General features: G+C 47.1%; 1 protein-coding gene across 2 annotated transcripts in view; it reads left to right on the forward strand.

The window, feature by feature from the left end:
* TARBP1 (TAR (HIV-1) RNA binding protein 1) overlaps positions 1-24,326 on the forward strand; it is an 89,952-nt gene extending 65,626 nt beyond the window's left edge. For both annotated transcript variants that reach the window (XM_042960071.1, XM_042960072.1), the window contains 8 exons: positions 4,824-4,910; positions 13,112-13,308; positions 17,542-17,623; positions 19,490-19,661; positions 22,559-22,750; positions 22,929-23,053; positions 23,483-23,619; positions 23,931-24,326. In XM_042960071.1, the coding sequence (XP_042816005.1) occupies positions 4,824-4,910; positions 13,112-13,308; positions 17,542-17,623; positions 19,490-19,661; positions 22,559-22,750; positions 22,929-23,053; positions 23,483-23,619; positions 23,931-24,099 (1,161 nt within the window). In that variant the 3' untranslated portion in view covers positions 24,100-24,326. The remainder of the gene's footprint in view (positions 1-4,823; positions 4,911-13,111; positions 13,309-17,541; positions 17,624-19,489; positions 19,662-22,558; positions 22,751-22,928; positions 23,054-23,482; positions 23,620-23,930) is intronic.

Here is a 24,326-nt window from a genome sequence, read left to right on the forward strand (position 1 = left end):
CTCTGTGTTTGCATTTTGGTAATCCTCACCATATTTTAGACTTTTTCATTATCACATTTATTATGGTGATCTATGGTGATTTTTGGCTTTCGCCAAAAGCCCAGGTGATGGTTAGCATTTTTCAGCAGTGAAGTTTTTTTTTTTTTAATTTTTTTTTAACGTTTATTTATTTTTGAGACAGAGAGAGACAGAGCATGAACGGGGGAGGGGCAGAGAGAGAGGGAGACACAGAATCGGAAGCAGGCTCGAGGCTCTGAGCCGTCAGCCCAGAGCTCGACGCGGGGCTCAAACTCATGGACTGCGAGATCGTGACCTGAGTTGAAGTCAGACGCTTAACCAACTGAGCCACCCAGGCGCCCCAGCAGTGAAGTATTTTTTAATTAAAGTATGCACATTGCATTTTTAGGCATAATGGCTACCAAACACTTCATAGTCTACTATAGTCTGGTGTAGATGGAGTCTAGTAAATGTCACCTTTATATGCACTGGGAACCAAAAAAGTTGCTTGACTCCTGTTATTGTGATACTTGCTTTGTTGGGATGGTCCAGAACCAAGCCTGAAGCCTGTGGTGTTTCCCAGGCATGCCTGAATTACACTTTCGGATGTGTGAACTTTGCCCTCCTCTCTTCCTTTACGTAAATGACTGTGGTCAACGACGTTTTCAGAAATCCTATACTGAGGATTTCATACGCAGCTCCAGACCGCCTTTTTCTCTGTCTCCGTCTTCCTTACGTTTCGTGCTGGCACCTGCTTTCTCTACAGCTGACGTCCGCTGCAGTGAACCATGTGGCCCCTTCCCTGTCAGGTTGATGGATGGCTTCCCTGTTTCTTTGATGTGTTCCCTTTCCTTCCCTCAACCCTCACGCTTGGTTTTATCTTAAGAATCCTACACTCGTGGTGAGCAAAGCATAATGTATAAACACGTGGAGTCACTAGGAACTTTAATCCCTGAAACTAATGTAATGTGATGTGTCAGCTGTACTCAAATACAAACATTTGTTAATAAAGAAGAGAAGAGATCTATACAAGAACGCCCCGTCCACATTGTTTGGAATAAACTGAAATCTCTCAGTATGAGAACAAGAAGAATCCTTATTCAGCCCCTGGTGCTTCTCTTTCTGCACCCTGCTCTCTAAACCCATGTGTGTGGCTCCCTGCCCCTCCAGCCACCGGCCGGGCTTTCTCACAGGGTCACTTCCGATCCACGTGTAAACCTGGCCTGATGATAGCACCTTTCCCTGATATCGATCTCCTTTCTCTCGTTCTTTTCTCCCAGTCTCCTCGCTTGAAACCCACGTGTCCCTAAAGCCAGGGGCTCCTTCATCCTGCTCCTTCAGCCTGAAAGATCTGTCGGGCTTTTCTTTTCTTTTCTTTTTTTTTTTTGTTTTGTTTCTTTTTCTTACAATTTACTTAGGAAGACACTGAAGTTCAGAGAGATTGACTTGTCACACCAGTAAGAAATGACATAGCTTTAATTCAAACTCCATTTAATTTCTGAAGCTGCGTTCTTTTTCGCTGTTGTGAGATTCCCCGTCTGGCTCCTCCTTCCCCTTTTTGTGTACGTGGAACTAAGAAAAACACTCCATCATTTTCCCTTCAATTGCTTCCCCTGTCTGCTGCTTTATTAACGTCGTCTACTTTGTCTGCTCTCTGGTGGGGAGGCTCTGCCTCAGGAAGTCTCAGGAAAGGCAGGTTGGCTCTGGTGTCCTTCTGACACATCCTGTCTCTCCTGTAGCCCCAGCAATGCCAGCAGTTCTGTGACGTTTTTCCACTTAGTTCAGTCTCTCTCTTCATAAAGAGCTTTCAGACCTTGTATCTTGTCTTCAGGTGTCTTTCTCTGGATATCAGTCAGGGGTATTCCTTGTAAGCAAATAAAGCAACTGTTGATTGAATCAGGAAGGGACAGAATGCCCAGAAAGCTGGAAAATAAGAATAAAGGAGGTTGAGCGGCCCACAGCTGCACCGTAGCCATGCCATGGAGCTGGTCCATTGGTGGACGTTGGTTTACCCCACCGGAGATGACGTGCCGTCTAACCTGTTGTTGTATTGGAAGCCAAGGACCTCAACTTTTATTTTTTAGAGAAAACAGAAGTCTTCACACAGGGATACCTTTACCTTCTCCACAGCGGTACACATTTGCCTGTGTCCGTATCCATCTGAGACTTCTTCCCTCCTTGTATCATAAAGGACCTGAATCTTGGTTGAAGATCATTCTTCTGCTTTTTCTCTGGCTCCTTTTCCCCTGCCTTCTCAGGAACCTTCTGTTTTCAGTCTGTCTTCTGTACTCAGTCTCTCCTTCTTAACCAAATGGTTTCCATTGCTTTCCATGTTCTCACGTCTCCTCCATTGTTTATGGATGTCTGCACTGCACCACCCGCCCCTCCCCTGTGGTCCCCCTGTCTCACTCCTGTGTTGTAGTCAGACCTCCTGCAGGGGGCATCCGTATTCCACAGCTGGGTTTCCCACTTCCTCCCGCTGACCCTGCAGTCCAGTGCTGTCGCTTTGCAGAGGACACTGTCCAGAGTCTGTCGTCACCCTGCTCTTTCTTCTTTTGGCCCCATCCACGCTCTCGATGACTTCCTTGGTTTCGGTTCATTGACACGCTCTCCAGGTTCCTCTCGTCCCTCTGTTTCCTCTTTCCTGTGTCCTTTCCAGCCTTTCCCTTCCCATGCAACCATTAAATGTCTGTGCTTCTCAAGGCTGGGCCTTTTTTTTTTTTTTTTAAACCCCCCTTCATTTTTCCTTGTTTTCTAGTTTCAGGTGTATCTAAGGTACAGTTTCACTTATCTGATGTAATGGCTAATTTGTATTGATTCCAGACACCTTCCCCTAAGTGCTAAATCAGGGGTTGGCAAACTACAGCCAAGTTCGGCCTCATGGTTTTACTGGAACACAGCCTTGCCCATTTATTTACATACTGTCTGTGGCCACATTTGTGCCAAATGACAGAGTTCAGCGGTTGTAACAGAGTCTGTGCGGCCCACAAAACCACGTTTTTAGGACCACTGTTTGGTCCTTTACAGAAGAAGTCAGCCCACCCTGCTCCAGACATTCTCCTTGAATGTTTGTAGATCATCTGGAACTTGGATGTCTGACACCATGTGCCTCAAATTTTCCCCACACTTGATCTTCCAACTATGTGAACAGCACTACCCTCCATAGAGTTGCACAGAACAGAAACCTTGATCCGTGACCAGCTCCTGTGGCCCTTCCGTCCCAAGGGTTTCTCCTTTGCCTCCCTTCTGTCTCTAGCATTCTGTCTCGGTCCAGGCCGCCGTGACCCAGTGCAGTGCTTCTTTCGCTGGGCCACCTGCGTCCATTCTTGCCTCCGTTTGAATCCATTCTCCATGCTGAAGCCAGAGCAGTCTTTTCAGAATGAAAATTTGGTCAGGTTACCCACTTGCTTCAAACATTGCTCTTGGAATAAAGACCAAGAGTCTTCAGAATGGCCTGCGGGTCTCAGGTGCTCTTACACTTCTACTGACAGTCTCCCGTTTTCTGTTGCTAGAACAGTCCAGGACACATGAGTGTAGGCAACAGTGTTTTATTTTTCACGATTCTGGGTCACATGGGCCTGGCTGGGCACTTCTGCTCCATGTGGTGCCTGCTGGGGCTAGAACTTCTAACGGGCTTCTTCTGACCGGCGAGGGTGGCTGGACCTCTTTCTGTGGTGGCTCGGGGCTCCCAGAACGAGCAACCCAGGAGGACGTGTCGTGGCGTGCATGTGCTTCCCCAGCTTCCGCTTGCATCCTGCTCGCTGATGACGCACAGGCCAAAGCAGATGGTGCGACCGAGCCTCAGACGGTGGGCGGGGCCTGCGTTAGGGCATGGGCACAGGGGAGCCGGGGTCACTGGCAGCTACAGATGGGACCGAGTGTCACTCTGACCTTTTCTGTCACATGTCCTTTGGCTCTCAGGCTATTTGCATGAGCTGTGCCCTCTACCGGAACTGCCCTCTCTCGTCTTCATCTACAGAACTGTTTCTCTTCCTTTAGATCTCCACCTACATGTCCTTGGTGTCATTTCTTAAAGGAAGAGTGGTTTGGAGATCCCCTGATTAGAGGTCTTTGTAGCACATAAATAGTGCTTGTTATAATGGGGATTTTACTTTATTGGGTGATTTTGTCCTTCTTCCCCAATAGACGAAGGTCCCTGAAGGCAGGAACCTTATCTAATTTTGCTTCCCCTGATTTCTGGCATTATCCCTGGCACACGGAAGACCAGTAACTGCCAGGTGCATAAAGAGGTTAATCATCTTGTTTGCCTTTGGAGCAATTTCTGGACTGTAGGGTCTGTAGTCTCTTTCCTTTCCAGTCTGTCTGGGGTTCATCAGCTTATTATTACTGGAATGTTGTGTTCTTCCAAATCCCTGTTATTGGGAAGGTTTCTGAACCCCAGTTGAACACTCTTATGTAGCTTTTTGTCCTGGCTCTAAAGTCATCTGCAAGGTCCTGTCTTACTTTTGAGCCTGTTGCTACCATCCACCCCCCTCCCCCCATCTCTCTGCCTCCCCATCACCTCAGACTTAGTGCATCATGTTTACTTCTCATGAGTTCTTTTTCCTTCCTGCCCTCCCCGTGCTGCCCACGTCTCTTCTGAGGTGAGTGTGTCCTTGGCCATACCGCTTACTTCACAGTTAAATTCCTTTGTAACCTTGTGGTGTCTGCTGAGTGTTGTGTTGGCATTCGGCTCTAGGAAGCTATTTCCTTTCATCCTAGATCCCCACCCAGGCCCGGCCACCTCACATCCCGCCTCTGTTCTGGGCCCCACAACGCCACGGTGAGCCTTGAATGACTATTTTATTTATCTGACTTTTTTCCAGGGTGAAGAAAATCTTAAAACAAGCATTTGTACATTTTTATCAGTTTTGTCACATTTGGACATCATTACGCAAAATGTTCCAGAAAAGGTGAGTTTAAATGTGCCTGTAAGAGGAGTTTGAGCAGTCTATCAAAATAGAATTGTATAGATTTGGACTAATTTTTAAAAATATTTTTAATGTTTATTTATTTTTGAGAGAGAGCAAGCGAGCAGGGGAGGGGTAGAGAGAGGGGGACAGAGGATCCAAAGGTGGCTCTGTGCTGAGAGCAGTGAGCCCAGTGCAGGGCTCGAACTCACGAACCGTGAGATCATGACCTGAGCCCAAACCGGACGCTAAACTGACTGAGCCACCCAGGCACCCCGTACTATTTTTTTTTAACGTAAGTATTTCTTGTGATTTTTGCTACTTCTCTCCCCTTGTACTACTCCGTTAGTGTGCACACGTATGACACAGATACGCAGGCAGGTGTTACCCACCTGCACACATACACACCGAGGGATGCCTGAGCCTGTATTAAATCTGCAGACAAGTAATGGGCAATTTCTAGTGATAGGTCATCAATTTTATGCCGGTATTTACATACTATTATTTAGGTAGGAATTCTCTTATTGCATCTTTAACTGTTCCTTGACTGACATAGTTATCGAGCATGTGCTCATGCAGAGGAGCTTGCATGAAGGCTGTTGAGCTGTGGTCATCATCGTTGGGAGCGTGAGGCCAGTCTTTCGTCTTTCTCAGGCTTTGAGCCGTCTCCGTAGCGCTGTACCCCACAGACCAGTAGAGAGCGTCGCTAATTCTGGTTAATCAATTTGGCAACGCCGGTAAGAATTCAGGAAAACCTGCCAGTAAGATTTAGAGCAAGATTCTGCATTATTGAACCCACAGGAAAGAGCACACTGAGATGTGAACTCGAGAAAACTGAGTATGTCGAACAAGGAGTATTGTTTGGTGTTAAAAGTGGAAGAAAAGTACGGGGGGAAAGGGCTTCCTGGAATTTCTCAGAGTGTTCTTGTGTTCTTGTCTTTACACTGCTTACACAGTGGTAGCAATCAAATTCAGTTGTTAACCTGTTTCATCAGTTCTAAGACTGACATCCTTTTCCCCCACCACATTTTAACTCCTCAGATCATGATGATCTTAAAATTGCTCGTGTCTTACAATGTCTGTCAGCCAGATGGCAGTGTGTGAGTTACAGTCACGTAAAAACTCGTGTTAACACCTTCTGGAGAGATCAGGCAAGCTCGAGCATCGAATAACATCACATGTTATCTTTCTATTTTAAATATGTGCAGGAAAGAGATGTGCTTGCAATCTACCACGAGAGGTAAGACAGACAAGGGACTGTCCTGTGGCAGGGTGGCTGGAATAGCTCAAGAATCGTTCAGGCAAGTTCTGAAAATGAATTCATCTTAGAAGATCTCCTGCTAGGTCTGTTATAAATAACAGGCTATTTTTCCACCCAGCCCTGTTTGCACCTGGTGTATATTACATATTATAGGTTTATTTTTTACGTTTAAGCATCCAAAAGAAGGAATGCTGATTAGCGGACTAGAATAATCATTTCGGGGCGCCTGGGTTGCTCAGTTGGTTGACCGTTCAACATGTGATTTTTGGCCCGGGTCACGATCCCAGGGTCATGATCCCAGGGTCATCCCAGGGATCAAGCTCCATGTCGGGCTCTGTGCTGGGTGTGGAGCCTGCTTGGATTCTTTCTCTCCCTCTGCCCCTCCCCGCTGCTTGTGCTCTCTCTCTATTTAAAAAAAAAAAAAAATCTAAATTGAGACATCTAAGTAAAGACCAGACTAGTTTACTTTTGTTAGTCTGTTTCCACACCCCTCACAGTGTCTGTTGTAAAGTCCATTTTTAATTGACAGATGTGTTTTTGTTTAAAGACCTCTCGGAAACAGTCTCAAAACTTCCCATTTTCCACAAGGTATGGAAATATGTGCACTTAACCTTATGGGTCTGTGCTAAGTAGTCCGAGAAGATTCGGAACTACCATCAAACAGGACAGAGGTCAGAACCCTAAATGTTCTATGGAAATTAAAAGCAGAGGGGGGAAAAATAAAAAACCCCTTTCTCCAGTACACACATCGTTGTGTCGTCCTGCCTTCTTGTGCGGTGTGTCCAAACCTCGTCGGCTAATACGAGGTGGCGTTGCTGGTGTTCCAGTGTGAACGGTGTGTAGCTCAGTCTTGGCCAAGGCGAATGGTCACAGGCAATGCCAGTGGATCTTGAGCAGTGTTCATAAAAGCATTCCTTTCCCTGTTGAGAATTCTACTGGATTTTTGTTTCGCACTCACGAGTAATCTGTACCTCACTCCCAGATCTTGGTTTCTAGTATCATTGTCTCACACAAGGAACCAGGGCTTCTTGGAGAAACCGCTGATTCTAGAACTGGGGCAGACAATACACAAGGCAAATCTGGAGCATCTTGTAGTACCAGAAAAGAAGTGCTTGCCACACACACTGACACGGGGTGGGTCCGCAGAGGGGCACAGGCGCTCCCAGTTGCTAACACTGAGATCAGCAACACAGTAGAGTCATACTGGATTACAACCAAAACATAAACTTAATACCTATGAGTTCATACTGATAGAAATAAATGACTGACTAAATAAACAAATGGGAAAGACAGATGTGTAGAGTCCAGATAACTTACATGGACACTGACCGCAAGGAGGGGGCGCATAACCCGCCCAGTCCTTAAGCGCGGGCTGCCCTGGTGATGCCCTTCCGAAGACTAGAGCGTGGAAGGGAAAGTGACCTTGCAGCGGGGGCACCCACGACAGCGGTCCGTCGTACGACAGTCTGTGCCCTTGATAGGATGGGATGAAAATGGCCTCTGTGGTTTTCCTCCCAAAACACCATGACCCTGGCCTCATCATGAGGTTTTAAGAACATTCCCCAAAGCCCAGCCGAGCAACATGCCACAAAATCCCTGCCCACTGCTCCTCAGAACTGACAAGATCGTCAAAAACCAAACTTTGAGAAGCTGTCACAGCCCAGAGGAGGGAGGAGGGTAAGGGGACACGACCACTAGATGTACCGTGGTGTCCGGGGTGCAATCGGGATCAGGACAGGCACATCAGTGAAGACTAAGGGAATCTGAACAAAGCCTGGAGTGAGGATTAAGGTTATAGAGGAGCCATAAGAAACTGGGAAGGGAAGGCAGGCGTTTGGACTCGATCCCTTCGGGTTTCCTATTAGGTAAAGTGGACACAGTACTATCTACTTGGCGGGATGTTTGTGAGGATTAAATAACACAGAAGGTACTTTCTCTCCTGTCATGGTTGTCCTTAGTCCTTCCTGATACCTGTCAGAGTTTGGGATCAAGGCTTCCGTTTTTCTCATTCATTCATTCATTCATTCAGAATATGTTTTAGTGCTTCTTGTAACGAAGCACAACACTAGACCGTGGAGGTTTGGGGAGGCAAGACGCAGATCTGTGCAGACCAGCGCGGCGTGCACGAGACTGCGGGGTGCGGGCGAGACCTCCCAAGTCTCGTAGCTGAGCGCAGAGGTCTGCACGGCAGGGAGGGGAACAGGCTAGTGCAGGGGAGCCTGGTGCAGTCGGGGTCCGGAAGACACTGGCTGGGGTGGAGGTGGAGGTGGGGCTGCAGGGGGGGCAGGGCCCAGCACGGAAGGGCCCTTGTCAGGCAGGTGGAGGAGGTGAGCCCAGTGCTTGAGTGAATGGGCCCTGTGATTGGATCTTGGCTCCACCTCCTATGTGGTGTGTGAACTCGGTCAAGTAACTCAACGGTGGTGTAGACGTACAGTAAATACTCCGTATGGGAGGAATTTGGACTTTATCCAGAGGGCGCTGGGGAGATGCTGCCGAACTTCCAGCAGAAACGTGACATGAGCAGACTTGGTGTTGTGAGTGCGGTGTGTAGGATTGGTTCGGTCACGGGGGTAAAACCGGAAACCTCTGGGAAGCTACCTTCATGCTTCGAGCGGTGCTGGGATGTGGCATGGAGGTCGCGGGTGGATAGACGTGACGGGTACGTGCTAGCGAGAAACGCCAGAGTTTGGAGGATGGCTTTGGTGGAGGGAAGCAGGGAAGTGACCTGGGCTGGCAGGGGTGGTGGTGACTTTCACTGGAACAGGGCAGTAGTAGGAGAGTAGACCAGGATGGGGGGAGGGTGGCGATGAGTGGATGGGATTATGAGTGTGTCACCCGCAGGGTGTCCCATAGGCATGGCAGGCAGCAGCCGCGTGTAGGTCTCTGAATAGGAACTATAGCTCAGAAGCTGTCACTGGCTTTGGGACCACAGCTGCGAGACCAGGAGGGGCGGTGTGTTGGATAGATGGGTGCTGTTGCCAGTGTATCTCGGAGGGTGTTGAGGGGCTGCAGGTGAACCGGGGTGCCCTAGTGTCCCTGCTGAAGATACGGGGAGCCGTGGGCCGGGGTTCACCACATTCTGTGTCTGGTGAGCCCTGGGCTGTAGCGCCCGAAACACAAAAACCTCTATTTTGAAACTGTCCTGTAGCCAGGGCTCCAGGTAACCCCCAGCTTAGTGGTGCAGCAGAGAGCGGAGCGCCCATTTCTTCGGTGCCTCAGTGATTCCGTGGTGAAGACCCATTTCTGCCAAACTGGCCGCCAGAAGCTCACCTCGGACAGATTAAAATGCAAATACATATTTTTTAATGTGTGTTTTTGAGAGAACGCAAGTTGGGGAGGGGCACCGAGAGGGAGACAGAGTATCTGAAGCGGGCTCTGCGGCGACAGCACAGAGCCCCATGTGGGGCTCGACCTCACGAACCAGGAGATCATGAGCTGAGCCGAAGTGGGACACTGAACCACCCAGGCACCCCCGAATTCAAGTAGTTTTCAAAACCCTGTGCCAGTTGTATAAAAAATGGGTGTGGGGAGAGGAGCGTAGGAAGGAGGTGGGTGGTTACAAAAGGACAACAGGAGGGATCCTTGCACATCGGAACTGTTGAGTATCGTGACCGTGATGGTGGATGTGAACCCACACGTGTGATAAAATGGTGTAGGACCGAACACAGACACACCACACACACAAACGAATTCCAGTAAAACTGAGGAGATCCAGGTTACATTCATGGGTGATGTCAGTGACGGCATCCTGGTTGTGACACCGTACTATGATTTGCCACATGTTACCAGGAGGGGGAGCTGGGCAAAGCGTACGGGGCACAGGGGGTCTCTCTATCATTTCTTATGACTGCACGTGCATCTACAGTGATCTCAGGAACGTGTCGGTTAAAAGAAGAAAAGGAGCTGTGACTCACAAGCTTGGGAACCGTGAATGGACTGAAGCCATGGAAACAAATGCAGACTGTGTGTGTGTGTAGCCTGAGAAAATGAGGAAGCCGAGCACAGAGCCCAGAGGTGCACCAGCATTTACGGGACAGGAGAGGAAGAGATTGAGAAGAAACAGGAAGAGGACGAGGGGGGCAGCCTTAAGAATGGGGTGTTCTAAGGGTCATCGGAAGAGGTCTTCTCAAGGAGAGAAAGGTCAAGAGGGTGGGGTGCCCTGGAAAGGTCAGGAAAGATAAGGGCTTTATCCATAGTGTTCAGCGACAAGGAGGTTGTGACTCGGATGAATTCCATGAGTACAGGAGGCAAAGAGGAGGGGTGGCCAGGAGAGAGACTGCAGACAGGTGCTTTGGGTCAGCGGTAGGAATACCTGATTTTCAGATTTTAGAAAAGAGAACAGTTACAGGTTCTGTGACAAGGTGTGGGCCGTGGCTCTGGGTAGAAAAAGCCGTGGCTTTTTCTTTGACGTTGGAGAAGTGACGGTCCAGAAGTCACGCTGAGGACTGGAACAGGCGCAGACTTTCTCATGACTTAGGGAGGTGGGAGAGAAAGGTTAGTGAGGGGCTGGAGGCCATGCCTGGGAGGAGGGCTTGGAAGCTGCAGGGGAAGGGATGAGAGGGGAGGGGAGAAAACTCTGAGGGAGCCGGGAGAAGCCAGACCTTGGAGTAGGGGTGTATAGTGCAGGCAGCTGGCCGCAGGCCCCGTCAGAGGGGTACTTTGGAGCAATTCTTCCTCCCCTCCCCCCTCCAGTGTTTGTCCTGTGCCTTCTGTGTGTCCTGGTGGGTTGTTCCAGGCCCTGGGGATTCTGCAGTGAACAGAACCATCTCTACCATCATTCTGGTGCGGGGAGAGATGACAAATAGACATGATACTGTCAGGTGGTGACACAGGCTTTGAAGAAAAAAGCAGAACAAGGGGCTGAAGATTGGGTGTCTGGGGCAGGACGGCTATTTCAGGAGGTGGGTTCAGGGGAGACCTGCCCAAGGAGGTGATCCTGAACGTGTACCCAAAAGCAGTGAGTGAGCAAGCCACACGAGGGTCTGGGACACTTTCCAGGACAAGGGAACAAACAGCAGGTGCGGGCCGTAGGTGAGTGGTCTCATCCTGCCTGGGAGGTCAGAGCAATTGGCATGGAATAAGGGAGGCGGCGTGGAGGCAGTAGGACCCCACATAGGTTGTGGGAGAAGTCAGGAGTTCGGTGTTGGACGTGTCGTGTCTGGGATGCCGGGCCTTGTGCTGATGCTGTTCTGGTACACGTCATCTTCACACGAGTTGTCTGATGTGGAGCTCGTGGATAGTAAGACCCACGTTTGAAGCTGCGCGTGTTACAAACACCAGGGTTACGTAACACCAGCAGTAGTGTTCATGGTTAGGCGCTCATGTGTGTATGCTTCGTAAAATTGTAAAGGACTGTAATATATTAGTAATTAATAATCAACATTCTCTTTCCCCTCTTTTAATTTTTAAATTCACTCCTCATGGTGTTTTGGTTGTCTTGGATAACCTGCCTTGGTTTTCAACTTGTAAAATACAACTAAATACCCAATCATGTATCATTTGGAAGTTGCCTCTTTCCTTTGGCGCCCAGATACTTCTCTTCATCTTCCTCCTGGCCAAGTAAATATATTTACACCGCATGTCCTGGTTTTCTCGGCTGCACATGTGGTGTGCCCCTCAGCTCCCTTGCTCCTCTTCTTAAAACTCGTTCGTCCTTGGGGTGCCTGGGTGGCTCAGTCGGTTAAGCATCCAACCCTTGATCTCAGCTCAGGCTTTGATCTCAGGGTCGTGAGTTCAAGCGCCATGTTGGGGAACCTACATGATGCCTTTTTGCTGGACCCCATCTGACTAGTTACCGCACTTTGCTCTACGTAAACATGGTCTTTGTTGGTTGCTCATCACACAGAGAGGGTCGTTTACGTATTACGGTTTCGTGTGTGTGTACTTTCACATATCCCAACAGTGTCCATGTGATACTGGCAGTACAGTGACCTTTGATAGCTGTTGACCATATTTTGAATAAAGGAATGAAATAAGAGGATCATATATATCTGTATTTTGTCCTTCTCTGAGGAGCTTTGGGAAATTGAAGTGAGCTGTTAACCATGCCCGCGTATTGGTAAAAGTCTTCTGTGAGCACAGTTGTTTCAGTAGAAACCTCAGGACTCTTGGCTAGGTGCAGCTTTGCAAACCTTTACAGATGATCCACATGGTAGAAGCAGCGAGGGTAACTCCTGATATTTTATTAAAAGTTTCAGTCCATCTGGTTTCCACGTTAATCTACGTCGCTTCTGTGGCCTTTCGATATCTGTGGAACTGTGTGGTTTTGGAAATCAGGGACTGGCATTGCATGAAGTCTGCAGGCTGTGAAGATAGAACAGTCTGTGAATTCACAGGAAAAGACTACAGGGAAGTTTAAACTGCTTTGTTACATTTCTCCCCACCTTTTAATTTTCCTGCCACCACTCAGTGCCACGAGTCCAACAGTACCATTGGGGAAACAGTCATTCACATCAAAGACGAGGAGGAAAAGAACGTTGTGTGAGATGCCTTGCTCCAGAAGCACTTTGGAGTGCACCAGAAGTGGGGCTCTTAGAGAACATTCTGACTTTTCCAGCCCAGGGAAAGGTCATACGTGATGGGGGCTGTCGTTCACCCATTGTGGGAAAGCAAGGGTTGGCGTGGAGGTGCTGTCCACAGTACCTCAGGTGCTGGAGTGTGGGGAGGATGTATTGTGGGAAAGTAAGGGTTGGCGTGGAGGTGCTGTCCATGGTACCGCTGGTGCTGGAGTGCGGGGAGGATGTACCGCAGCCGCGTTGTAAGCGGAACCTGGAGCTGTGAGGAAATTCTCCCTCGAGGAGACCCGAACCCCAGCATTCTGGGTGTGTCTGAGGAGCCCCGCTAATGCAGAACCGGCAAAATCAGATCATCTTCTGTCTGCTTTGTGGTTCTACAGTCAAGGGCCCGGGTTTACATTTGAAGAATCTTTGCCCTTTCTTTTCAGAAACCAATTCTGAAGCAAGCCTTTATCATCGTCCTGCAGTGGTGCTTCAGTCACAATTTTAGTATCCGCCTGTACGCGTTAGTGGCCCTTAAGAAAATCTGGAGCATGTGTAAGACATGGCACGTTGAAGAATTTGACGCTTTGACTTCTGTTATTGAGTCCAGTCTTAGTCAAGTGGAAAACATGCCTGGAGCAGGGTAAGCAGACCGCCTCCCCTTCACTTTACTTCCAGTAGAGCAGAGGGGACGAGGAGGTGCCTCTGTCTCGTTAGCCTGTCATCACTCCATGCGTGGATATCGGAGCTCGGATAAGGTGAGGCGTGGGCAGAGCACTGTGGGATGCCTCGTTTCGTCACACTTCTCATTGTGGTCAGCTCCATCTCAGCCTTTTTTGTCATTGTTGTTTTCTTATCCTTGATCCTTTATTTTACAGTAATGTTTTACATACCTTTAGATATTCCTTTTCAGTAGAGCTGAATGTCCCCATCCTCTGTTGTCAAAGAAGCGCTGGGAAGCAGAACAATCTGGCTTTAAAGACGTGCTCCCAACTGCCCAGGTGTACTAATTAAAGATGGAAGCTTTTCTCTTTTCCTTTTTTTAAGCGAGTGTCTCTATTTCCCAAACAAAATCCTGCACAGAGGCTCAGTATTGAACAGATAAAATGCCACTGGTACAGGATGGGGGAGGGGGGCCACCCGGCTCAGTATTCTATACAGGCCGCTTCTCCCACACCCAGCCCTGTTCAATTCAGTGCACAAAGGCAGGCTCGAGTATCCTGTCTCCTGGTATCTGAACTTGTTTCCCCGGCTCTAAGGGAGTGTTGTTGTTTTATTGTTTCCTCATTATCATTGATTATCATTGATTATCACTATCCAAGAACGCCAGGATTTTTATAACTTCCAGAGACCCAGGAAATATCAGTCAATACATAAAAAGTTTCTTTCAGAAGCTCAAAAATAGTCACAAATTCTTATAAACAGACAGATAAAGGTTTGAGGCAGCATGTTAAGCACATGAAATAGTGTTTGGAAAACCAGTAACATATGGGGGGGGGGTCTTTGTTTGACCATCAAGCTAACAGATGGTGTAAATAAGACTGAGTCCTTACGAAGCTTCGTGTGGGGCCAGGACTGAGGTACTCCTGTGGCCGCAAAGTACCCGATAGCCCTTCTGCCTGCTTTTACTTCCCATACATTGGTTGAAAAGAGGCATTTAGGTGATTGAGTGGGTGAGGGAGCTTTTGGCGTCTCAGGAGGAAGACACTCAATTCAGCAAATACAAATACTAAAATATAATTGCGTGAGACACAACAGGGAAAAACCAGAAGAGAGAATTAGGTTGGGGACACAGGGCAGGTTCACAGGTGAGGGACAAAAGTGCAAAGGAAGGCGCCGGTCACCTCTGACACATTGTACACAGTTCGTTGTATAGAAATTCTGGTCACGACAAAGACTGATCATTAAAATTAGTAGCTGACCAAGCAGTGCTTAGAGTTCCTACCTTTCCAGGTATGTTGTGGCAGCTCTAATCCCTCCTCTTTCTCGGGCAGTCCTGCAGGTCTCCTTTCCCCTCGGTGGGTGGGTGGGTGGGTGGGAGCACACCACCTTCCCCTAGGGGAAGGAAGTTTGAGGGAAATGAATACATTTTACGTGCGGATAGGCATTTGTCCATTTACGGTTTTCTCTATGATGAAACCAGGGCTTTATCATCTGCTCTTGGGATGTTTGGGTTGGTGGTTGATCTTGGTCAGAGTTCCTGGGCAGCTGTGTTTTGATTTCTAAAAACAGTTGGGTCGGCTCCTTTCTTAAGCAGTAAAACACTCTTCTACAAAGTAACTTAATTCTTTTTAAAATCCTCGTACCAGGTAGAAGATTTAACCAATAAGAATAAGGAACCCTGGGCATCGGACCATCTCTGCTCTTCTGATACATGGCAGAATCGGTTCTGTGACCAATGCAGGCTGAGTTGTGGGGCATCAGTAGCAGGACAGGTGGACACAGTTCTCATCTCCGTGTGGCTCCCAGTCAGGTGGATGGGACATCAAGTAAACACTCATACAAATAATAAATTAAATCATGGCAGGTACCCCAGTGGAAAAGGAAGGATCGTGATGAGAAAATGCGGCCTCTCCAGGCTGGGTGGGTGAGGGGAGGCCTTTCTAAGTCACATGATGTTTCCATTATGGAGGAATGGAGGACAGTGATGTCTGGGCAGCCCCGAAGCTGGTGTGCTGGTGTGCACGGTGCACTCAGAGCCCTGAACAGGGCTGGTCTGCCCAAGGTCAGTGCGCGTGCAGGAAGCGAGGGGCAGAGGCCAGGCCGGTTGGGCTTCTGTTGAGTGAATTATTTAAACTCAGGAATGACATCACTGGGTTTGCTTTTGCATTTTTTAAAGTGTGAAGAACAGATCAGGGGACTGCAGGAGAGAATGGGAGGAGAGGCACCTGGGTGGCTCCGTCGGTTAAGTGTCTGACTCTTGATTCGGGCCCAGGTCAAGATCCCAGGGCCGTGGGATTGAGCCCCATGTCAGGCTCTGTGCTGACAGCGTGGAACCTGCTTGGGATTCTCTCTCTCCCTCTCTTTGCCCCTCTCCTGCTCACGTTCTCTCTCTCTCTCTCTCCCACAATAAATAAACTAGAAGAAAAAAAAAAGAATGGGAGGAAGTCATGTGTTAGGTTACTGGGGGGTAGAGAAATGGACAGGTTTGAGGTAAGTTAAATGAGAGCCTAAAAGCACCCGCTGGATTTAGGGGGAGCCATTTCAGTAGCCTCACTGGTGGGGCAGAAACCAAATTAAAATGGATTAGGAGTGGTTGGGACAATATAGTATGTTAAATCCAGTGATGGGCTCATTGCTGCCTATTAGCTTAGTTTCTTCACTTGCATATTTGAAATACATCATGTCTTTAAAAGACAATGAGGAAGGTAAAAACACAGCCATGTTGAGAGGATAATTCTCTCCCAAAACTCTTCTGTGAACTGTCATAGAACAGCTGTAGAGGATGTGGTGTCAAGGAGGGCTTGTATTTTATCTTTGGTAACATCAGTTTTTTTTATTAAAAAAAAATTTAATGTTTATTTATTTTTGAGAGAGACAGAGAATGCAAGCAGGGGAGGGGCAGAGAGAGAGGGAGACACAGAATCGGAAGCAAGCAGGCTCTGGCTCTAAGCTGTCAGCACAGAGCCAGATGACGGGCTCAAACTCACCAGCTGTGAGATCATGACCCGAGCCGAAATTGGACGCTCAACCGACTGACCCACCCAGGTGCCCCACTTTAGTTGTTTTTAAATAAGGATTTGTGGTTAGGAAGCTGAACAGTGCAGAAAGGTGTCAGATAAAGGCAAGACCATCTCCTTCCCCCCCGTCCCGGCTCCCTGCCCCCCAAAGGAATCCCCTTGTGCATGGGTGTCCCCTTATGTGGTGGGCCTCAGGCTAGCTCTCCAGCCCCACCTGATGGCGCTTCAGTACGGTTCTTTTTTTAAGATAAGACACGGAGCCCTTTGACCAGGCTAGAGGAGCCTGGAGGGGACAGTTCAGGGGCCCGGGTCTAGGAGACTCCTGGGGTGGGGAGCCAAGCAGGCAGGTGGTAGGAGGTGCGGGATGTGAGAACTCTCTCCTCTCCCCGCAGTGCCCGGAGGCTCGGCTGTCAGAGCGGGTGGCGGGGTGGGGGCTCTGAGGGGTAAGGAAGGCACACCGGCCAGGCCAGCGTGGGAGCCTCGAAACTACTTGGCTTATGGGCTGTTGATCACGAATTCACACTGCAACCTGCCACCAGCTGGGTTATGAGTTCTATCCCTACCCCTTTGCCTTTGAAAATGTGGCAGATGTGTTAAGACTTTAAAACCTTCCCTATTCTGTCTGTGTGGTTTAGGAGCACTGGTGGTTTGGCATGCGTTGTGAATCTTCGCGGTAGAAAAAGCGCTTACTGCCAGGTGGGAACTTGAGGACTGTCCTCTTTAAGGACAGGTTTCTCACACGGTTCCCTTTTAGAGCTCTTTTGCCCCGAGCACGTAAGTGCTACATGTCACAGGCTGCTTCTGTGAGGGCTCCCCGTCACTGCCAGCGGACAGCCATTTCCGCATCCCATCAGCGTTGATGGAGCGCAGGCCTCTGCACCATCTATGGGAATGATCCCTGTATTTTTAAGCGCGGAGACCTGGCTTCGGGTCCTGTTGAGTCATTGTTGTGGGACTGTGAAACAGTCATTTCTTTGACTTTCATTTCAAAATGTCAAATTCAGTGTCAGTTTGTGTGACGTACGTTGATCTGGGAGGTAGGCAGGGGGTGTATAAATCTTAGGATAAAATTCCCAAGATTTTCCGCGCATTCTAACCTCTGCACTCCCTAGGATTATCTGATTGATTCCCCCTCTCCGCCCCCCACCAGAGTTCTCTTACTTGTCTGGACCTCACACCGTATCTTTACTCCTTAGGAATGCCAAGAAGAACTGGCAACGCATCCAAGAGCATTTCTTTTTTGAAACATTTCACCCACTTAAGGATTATTGTCTGGAGGTGAGTGGAGAGTGTCGTTTGTAAATTCCCTACCGTGTCTTTAATCCTGGCGCTCCCTTTCTGCCACAGTTCTTGGAGGGTGAGGTGAATTTTTCCCCCTTACAGCATCACCCTCATGGCGTAAAGTCCTAAGTTTAACTTTGCCACTTTGTGTAGATGACTCTCGTTCGCATTTCGCTCATAGGCAGTGAAAATTGGCGAGTCACCGTCACTTTCTATTTCTCAGGCTTGTAAATACTGGAAGGGGGAATATTTAACTCTAAACAGAAATCTGTTCTGACATTAAAAGGAGATGGGTGAGAACGTTTGTGCAGGTGAGATTTTGCTGTGATGAAGCTGTTTGTGAAAGCAAAAAGATCTGTCCCTTTGTCACTCGCATTTTCCCGATGCTGGGTGACTAGCACACACACACCCCTGCATTCGTTGTATCCAAAGGTGTTCACTTAATTTTAAGAATCATAAAACACGTTTATTACAATTAGCATGTGAGTGAACTTAATATACAGATTATTAAAATGTGTGTAATACAATCGTGTCACTTTCTCCAGTGTTCTGCCTTTGAATTTAAAACAGGTGACCTAGGGTTTTTCCACAGTAACTTGAGCTGCTGTGCATATGCAGTTGGGGGGATCGGTTACTAATAAGCTGGCCTTTAAAAGAATATTAATCTTTATATTGTGAGATATTCGCTCCAGAATATTAATGTGCGCTTCTGTTGCTTCGTCGCAAAAAATGTAGGATTTTTCAATTATTTTAACATGCTCTGTTCTGTGTTCTTTAGTGCCCAGAATGCTTTGTTTGACATCTTTCTGAAGGACTCTTACTAGCTCTCTAGTGTTAAGTCAGCACTCTCTATTCAGTTCTGCAGCAGGAGTAAGTCCCTCTTCCCTCTTTCCTTCCTCCCTGTCCGACTCCTCACCGCCTCCTTTCTGTGTATTCTGTACCCCGTGAACGATAGGAGCTGTACTTGTATGTGTAAATAACACAGCGGCTCACAAATTCCGCCTCTTTCTGCATTTGGACTGTACTTGGTTTCTACTCCGTGGACACCGTGGGGCGGTCCTCACGCCAGTTTAAATTCATACAAGTAGGGCCAGCATGAAGGCTTCGCGTTGTTAGGTGTTCGTCATTTCATTTTTACATAGCCTGTTACTCGTGCTTCTGTTTTGTGTGTGCCTTTTCTCCTTTGATGATTCTCTGGTTCTGTTTCTTTTCGTAGGTAAAGAAAGGAAAGGGGGATAGTTTATGTAATGACTAAATAATTACCATGTTCAGTGGTGTCATAACGTGCAGTTTATAGACACCTCGATGTGCCATTTGAACCTGATTTTATCCTCATTTTACAAATGAGGAAGTTGAAGCCAAGAAAGCCTAAGTGGTTTGCCTAACGTCACAGCCAATCTACGGCCAATGCAAAGTTTAGATTCCAAATGTGTCTCGTGGTAACAAGAGTAAAGATTTGGCATCAAGAGAGCTTGACTTTGACCGCTTATGGAGGTGTTCGGTTATCAATAAATAGCACTTATCTAAATGTTGCCACCATGAGTATTGCTCAATCCTACTGAACACTTTTTGCTTTTATCAAGCACAGAGTGGTTTATTACACAGAAGTACCAGGGTGGAAGATGTGCCTGCCCTCAAGGCTTTCCTAAATGAATCCCCTGATTCTTTAGAGTAGATGAGAAATATGTCGAGAGCGTTGCTACAAGAGAAAATGTACATGAAAGTACATAATAGGATCGTTGTGGTAGTTTGGGAGAATACATCAGTGAGAGTAAGTAAAAGTTGTATTGTAGACATGTTACCATGTATTCCTTTGTTATTTTTGAAGGAAAAAAATTTGAGATTTTACCATTCTCTTTTCAGACCATATTTTACATCCTTCCACGCCTCTCAGGCCTTGTTGAAGATGAATGGATTGCCATTGGTAAATTTACCAGATTCACGGACATTCCTTTAGACTCAGGATTTCAGTGGTATCTTTCTCCAACTCAGCTTTGTGAACGGAAACCAGGTGACTGGGCTCAGCAGGACATAGGTAAAAAAAAAATTTTATTTTTCCCTCCCCTTGTTGACTTGGTTCAGCTTACTCAGTTCAGTTACTGAGAACACATAGTTGATAAGACCACTTTTCACTGAAGTGAACTCTGCTTGATGGCTTAGAGAAAAGACTGTGAAAAAACGTGGTATAACTAACTAGCAATTTTAATTTGTTAGCTTTGCTCTAAAAAGCCAAGAGAGCCTGATTGCGTTATTATATCAGGCTAGTAGCTTTTCTTTTTTTTGAAATATTATTACTGTTTATCACTCTCCCATTATATATATTCCTGTAAAAGTATAGATTTTAGAAAGGGCCAAATTATGAAATCTCACTTCTTGGCCCATTTAGGAGTAAAGCAGAGCCCTTGATTCTAGTCCCTTGTGGGGACTGGTTGGACCTCACCCGTTTGTTCGGCCTTCTTTCTCCTGTCTTCCCAACTTTCTGTTACACTTACTGCTTCCCTGGGGCCGTTTTCTCATTTCCTTCATTGCTCATCTCCTCCTCTTCCTCCCATCCAAGGACCAATGCCACCTCTTCTTACACCACAGCTGATCTGAGTGACTGGAGCCACGGTCCACAGTCCCCACGCTTGTCACAGTGCCGCTGCTTGCTCTGGCCCTCCCTGACCCACGACCACTGAAGCTTCTTTCAGAAAATCAGAAGTGGTCTTTTCGCCTCCTCCACAAAGTCTAAGGACTGCCCTTTATGGGGCATGTATTTGCTAGCGTCTTGCTATGATTTTCCTCCTCAGTCTGACTCTTCTGAGCCCCTTCAGGAGCTCCCCTCTTTGTTCCTTAGATCTGTACTTCTCTAAAATGCTAATGTTTTCAAGAATCCCTTGGATAGCCTGTTAAAGTACAGATACTGGGGTGCCACCCTTAGATTTTAAGTCACTATGCCTGGAGAATTTTTTTATCTAGATGGTTCGTGAATACATTTTTCGACCTACCACCTTAAGTTTATTTATTCCTTCAACAGAGATTTAGCGATTGCCTCCTGTGTGCTAGATATAGACCAAGTCCCTGCCCTCGAGGAGCTTACGTTCCTATGAAAACAGTACCATGAGAGCAGAGCAGATAGAGATAGTGACAGAGGATCAAGGAGACGTTTCTCAGGAGTTGACAATGAGCAGAGACCCATGTGAAGGGAGAGCAGGTCGAGCAGAGATCTGGAGGAAGGGCTTTCCCAAAGCAGGACATCAGTCAGGGAGATTTGGGGGCAAAAGATGGCAACAAAAGCTAGTTCATCCGTGTAGTGGGGACGGCCCCGCCAGGGCAGGCTGAGCAGAGACAGAGGAGAGACAAGGACGACGTATGTGGGCAGCTGTTTTGAGCTGGGCCACAGAGCGGAGCTGAGAAATCAGGTGTTGTTTGGTTGGAAAAAGGCTGAGGAGGTCTGTGTCTGTTTTGTTTGGTGTGTGGTAAGGAGAAGGGTATCACAGTGCGGTATGTGTGGCAGGACTAGGTGTTCGTATCCCCTGAATGTTTTCATGGGCCTGGTCTCCTTATTCTGCACGCTCTCCCTGAACATTTTTATTAATTTCCACAATGCAGAACCACTGCCAGTTAGCAGAACTTCTAATCTGTATCTCTCTGTGGCCTCTTTCCTGAGCCTGCTGGACATTTACACCCAGATACACCATAAACTCCTTAAACTCAGCATACACAAATTGGATTTCCCTCTTTGCCCAATCTTGCCTCCTCTATAAACGCTTTCTATTACGGGTGTCACTGGATCATCACAGAGGTCATTCTTTTCCCTCGTGCCAGCCACATTGATCTGTTACTGAATCGTGGTAATTCTGCCTCCCAGATCTGGCTGCTCTTGCCTTAATTTAGACTGTCTCTGTCTTTGCCTGGATTGGTACAAAGGCTCCAGCTGATCTTCCACCTCACTTTTATGAGGGGTTTTTCCCAAAACACAAAACCAGTACTGTTCTCCCCCTTCTTAACAGCCTCTAATGGCTCCCACCTGTAAATTCTTTATCATTGTCTACATGCTTTTCATGCTCTTCGCATGGTCTGAGCCACCTCGTTCCATCCTGGCAGGCTGTGAGCTTATACCAAAGTCCTGCCACTGCCCGTCATCTTCGTTCCACGTCCTGTGCCCATGCACACGCCGTCCCCACAGTCAGTGCTGCCCTTCCCCCTCTCTGTTTGCGAACTCTTATTTCCCTTGAGTCTTCCTGGGTCTCTGCGCCTCCCTCCCTCCCCCAGCAGACATTACCTACCCTCAGTGTCGTACCGTGTTCTAGTATTTGTGTGTCTCTTCCATCCCCGTGAGCTAAGTGCTCCTTGATGGTTCAGTGAACACTGTTGAGTGGAGCAGTTGAGGAAGAGCCTGGAAGGATAGTCTCAGTCCTGCACTACAGCTCACAACACTGCACGAGAGAGGTCAACAACATTCTGTGTACTCGGTGCATCGCTTCGGAGAATATCCTTTGTTTTAGAAAAGTTCGCCCAAGTACTTGTCCAATAATTTAAGATAAAGACTATTTGTTTTCAGGAATACACTATTTCTACAGAAAATTCCATACTAATACTCTGTTGTTTTTAAGATACACCATTATTTTATGGACCTCTAAGAAAAAATGTGAAAATCTTACCAAACTATGAGACCCTGTGGATACTAATATGCTTCCTAAGTTTGCATATGCTAAAACGTAAACAACAGTGCATCTTAAATTTTCATGAAATGTAGTATTGGTTGTTAGAGTTGAATTGGAACATTTAAAATTACTACTGAAAATGGCAGTTGTGTCCCAATCCAAGTAAAGTTCTTTAGTTAATGAATCTCATCCTAAACTATCATTTTAAACTCTTAAAAAAAAAAAAAAGTGTGTATTTAAATAAATAGATTTTTAGATACGGGATTATTTTCTTTTTCCCTCCCAGGTTCTAACTCAGGTGAAGCAGATGACCAGTCAGAGTGGACTGATGTTCAGAAGAAGATTATCCCGTGGAAAAATAACGTTCCGGATTTAGATCTGGAGCTCGTGTTTCAGGATCGTGTTGCCAAACTTGGAAAGTCGATTAGCAGACTGATTGTAGTGGCCTCACTCATCGATAAGCCAACTAATTTAGGAGGTAAAATTAGTTTTCCAGGGGGGTTGCTTAAAATCTCTGGATCCTGAAAACCTACAGTCAGTCCCATGCCACTTTGCCTGGCTTTTCCACATTTAACCGTCCTTGGGAGCTTTGGAGGGATATGTGGGCCACAGTGAGCGCGGCACCGTGCGAAACAGTAATGCGGCCCGTTCTGCAGGACTGTGCCGCACCTGCGAGGTGTTCGGGGCCTCGGCGCTCACAGTAGGCAGCCTGCAGTGCACCCGAGACAAGCAGTTTCAGTGCCTGAGTGTTTCGGCCGAGCAGTGGCTTCCTTTAGTGGAGGTGGGTAGAAAGTAACTTATTATTAAAATATTTCTTCACTAAAATCTTTCATAGCCCTCTATCTTCAGGGGTCCGTCCTTTTGGAGTATTTTACAGTTGTCCAGCCTTCAACAGCCTAAAATAAACTTAAAATACAGCCCCCCCTGTTCTCCTAGTCCAAATTATCTTTCACATTGTGGTATTTTTAGAGATCCTCAATAACATAGAATTCTTTTCAGTAACATATGTCCTGTGAGTTGCAACTCACTCTTAGGAATACTTTTATAAATATATATGATGCTGGGGAGAATTCTTTTCTATGGCGTATAATTCCTTTTCCTTGTAAAAAGACTTAAGAGTTTCAAAAAAACTTTTATGAAATTGATTTTACTCCAGACAAGGCTATAAATGAATAATTTACTACTCTTCTGTTTTAAAACTCACTTTAAGGTAAGACCACCTCAGCTAATCGATTTTCTGCAACAGAAGAAAGCGGAAGGTTACACCGTCATCGGTGTGGAACAAACCGCCAGAAGTGTAGACCTAACCCAGTACAGCTTTCCTGAGCGGTCTCTGCTCCTGTTGGGGTAAGAAGATGCGTTGCGGTCAGTCTGGAAAATGCTTCGGAAATCTTAGGATTCACCGAGACTCCTGATGTTATACCCACATCAGGACTTCTCACGTGTCCTGCTTATGGAAAGACCCCTGGTTTTTGTTTTCTGTCACCTGTTTGGGATGGTCAGGTGAACAGAGATCAACCCTAAAATGTCCATGTTGTTTCCCGGGGCCACAGACTTCGTTTTGTTAATCTGGCTCTATGCTGACGTTCATGATAGCTAAGAAAAAATTAGTGTCTTACACAAAAACTAACCTTTCTTCTCTCATTTTTCTTCATCAGAAACGAGCGTGAAGGAATTCCAGCAAACCTGATCCAGCAGCTGGATGTTTGCGTGGAAATCCCTCAGCAGGGTATTATCCGCTCACTCAACGTCCATGTGAGTGGGGCGCTGCTGATCTGGGAGTATACCAGACAGCAGCTGCTCAAGCATGGGGACACCGAGTCATGAAGCTTGTGCCTTATCGGGGATGGATTACTGGTGCTCTTGAAACGTTTTCTAAAAACTACGTGTGCTAATGTAATAGAGTCTGAAATTTACTGGGATAATTTGTATTCCTTTTCTTGCAACTTAATGCCAAAACTTCTTCATGTGCCTTAAATACATTACTATATATCGTCCCCTTTAATAAATATTTTTAGCTAAATTGCATTGTTTTTAATAAAATATTTTAAGCA

This window comes from Panthera tigris, chromosome D2 (assembly GCF_018350195.1).
Source record: "Panthera tigris isolate Pti1 chromosome D2, P.tigris_Pti1_mat1.1, whole genome shotgun sequence".
Lineage (NCBI taxonomy): Eukaryota > Metazoa > Chordata > Mammalia > Carnivora > Felidae > Panthera > Panthera tigris.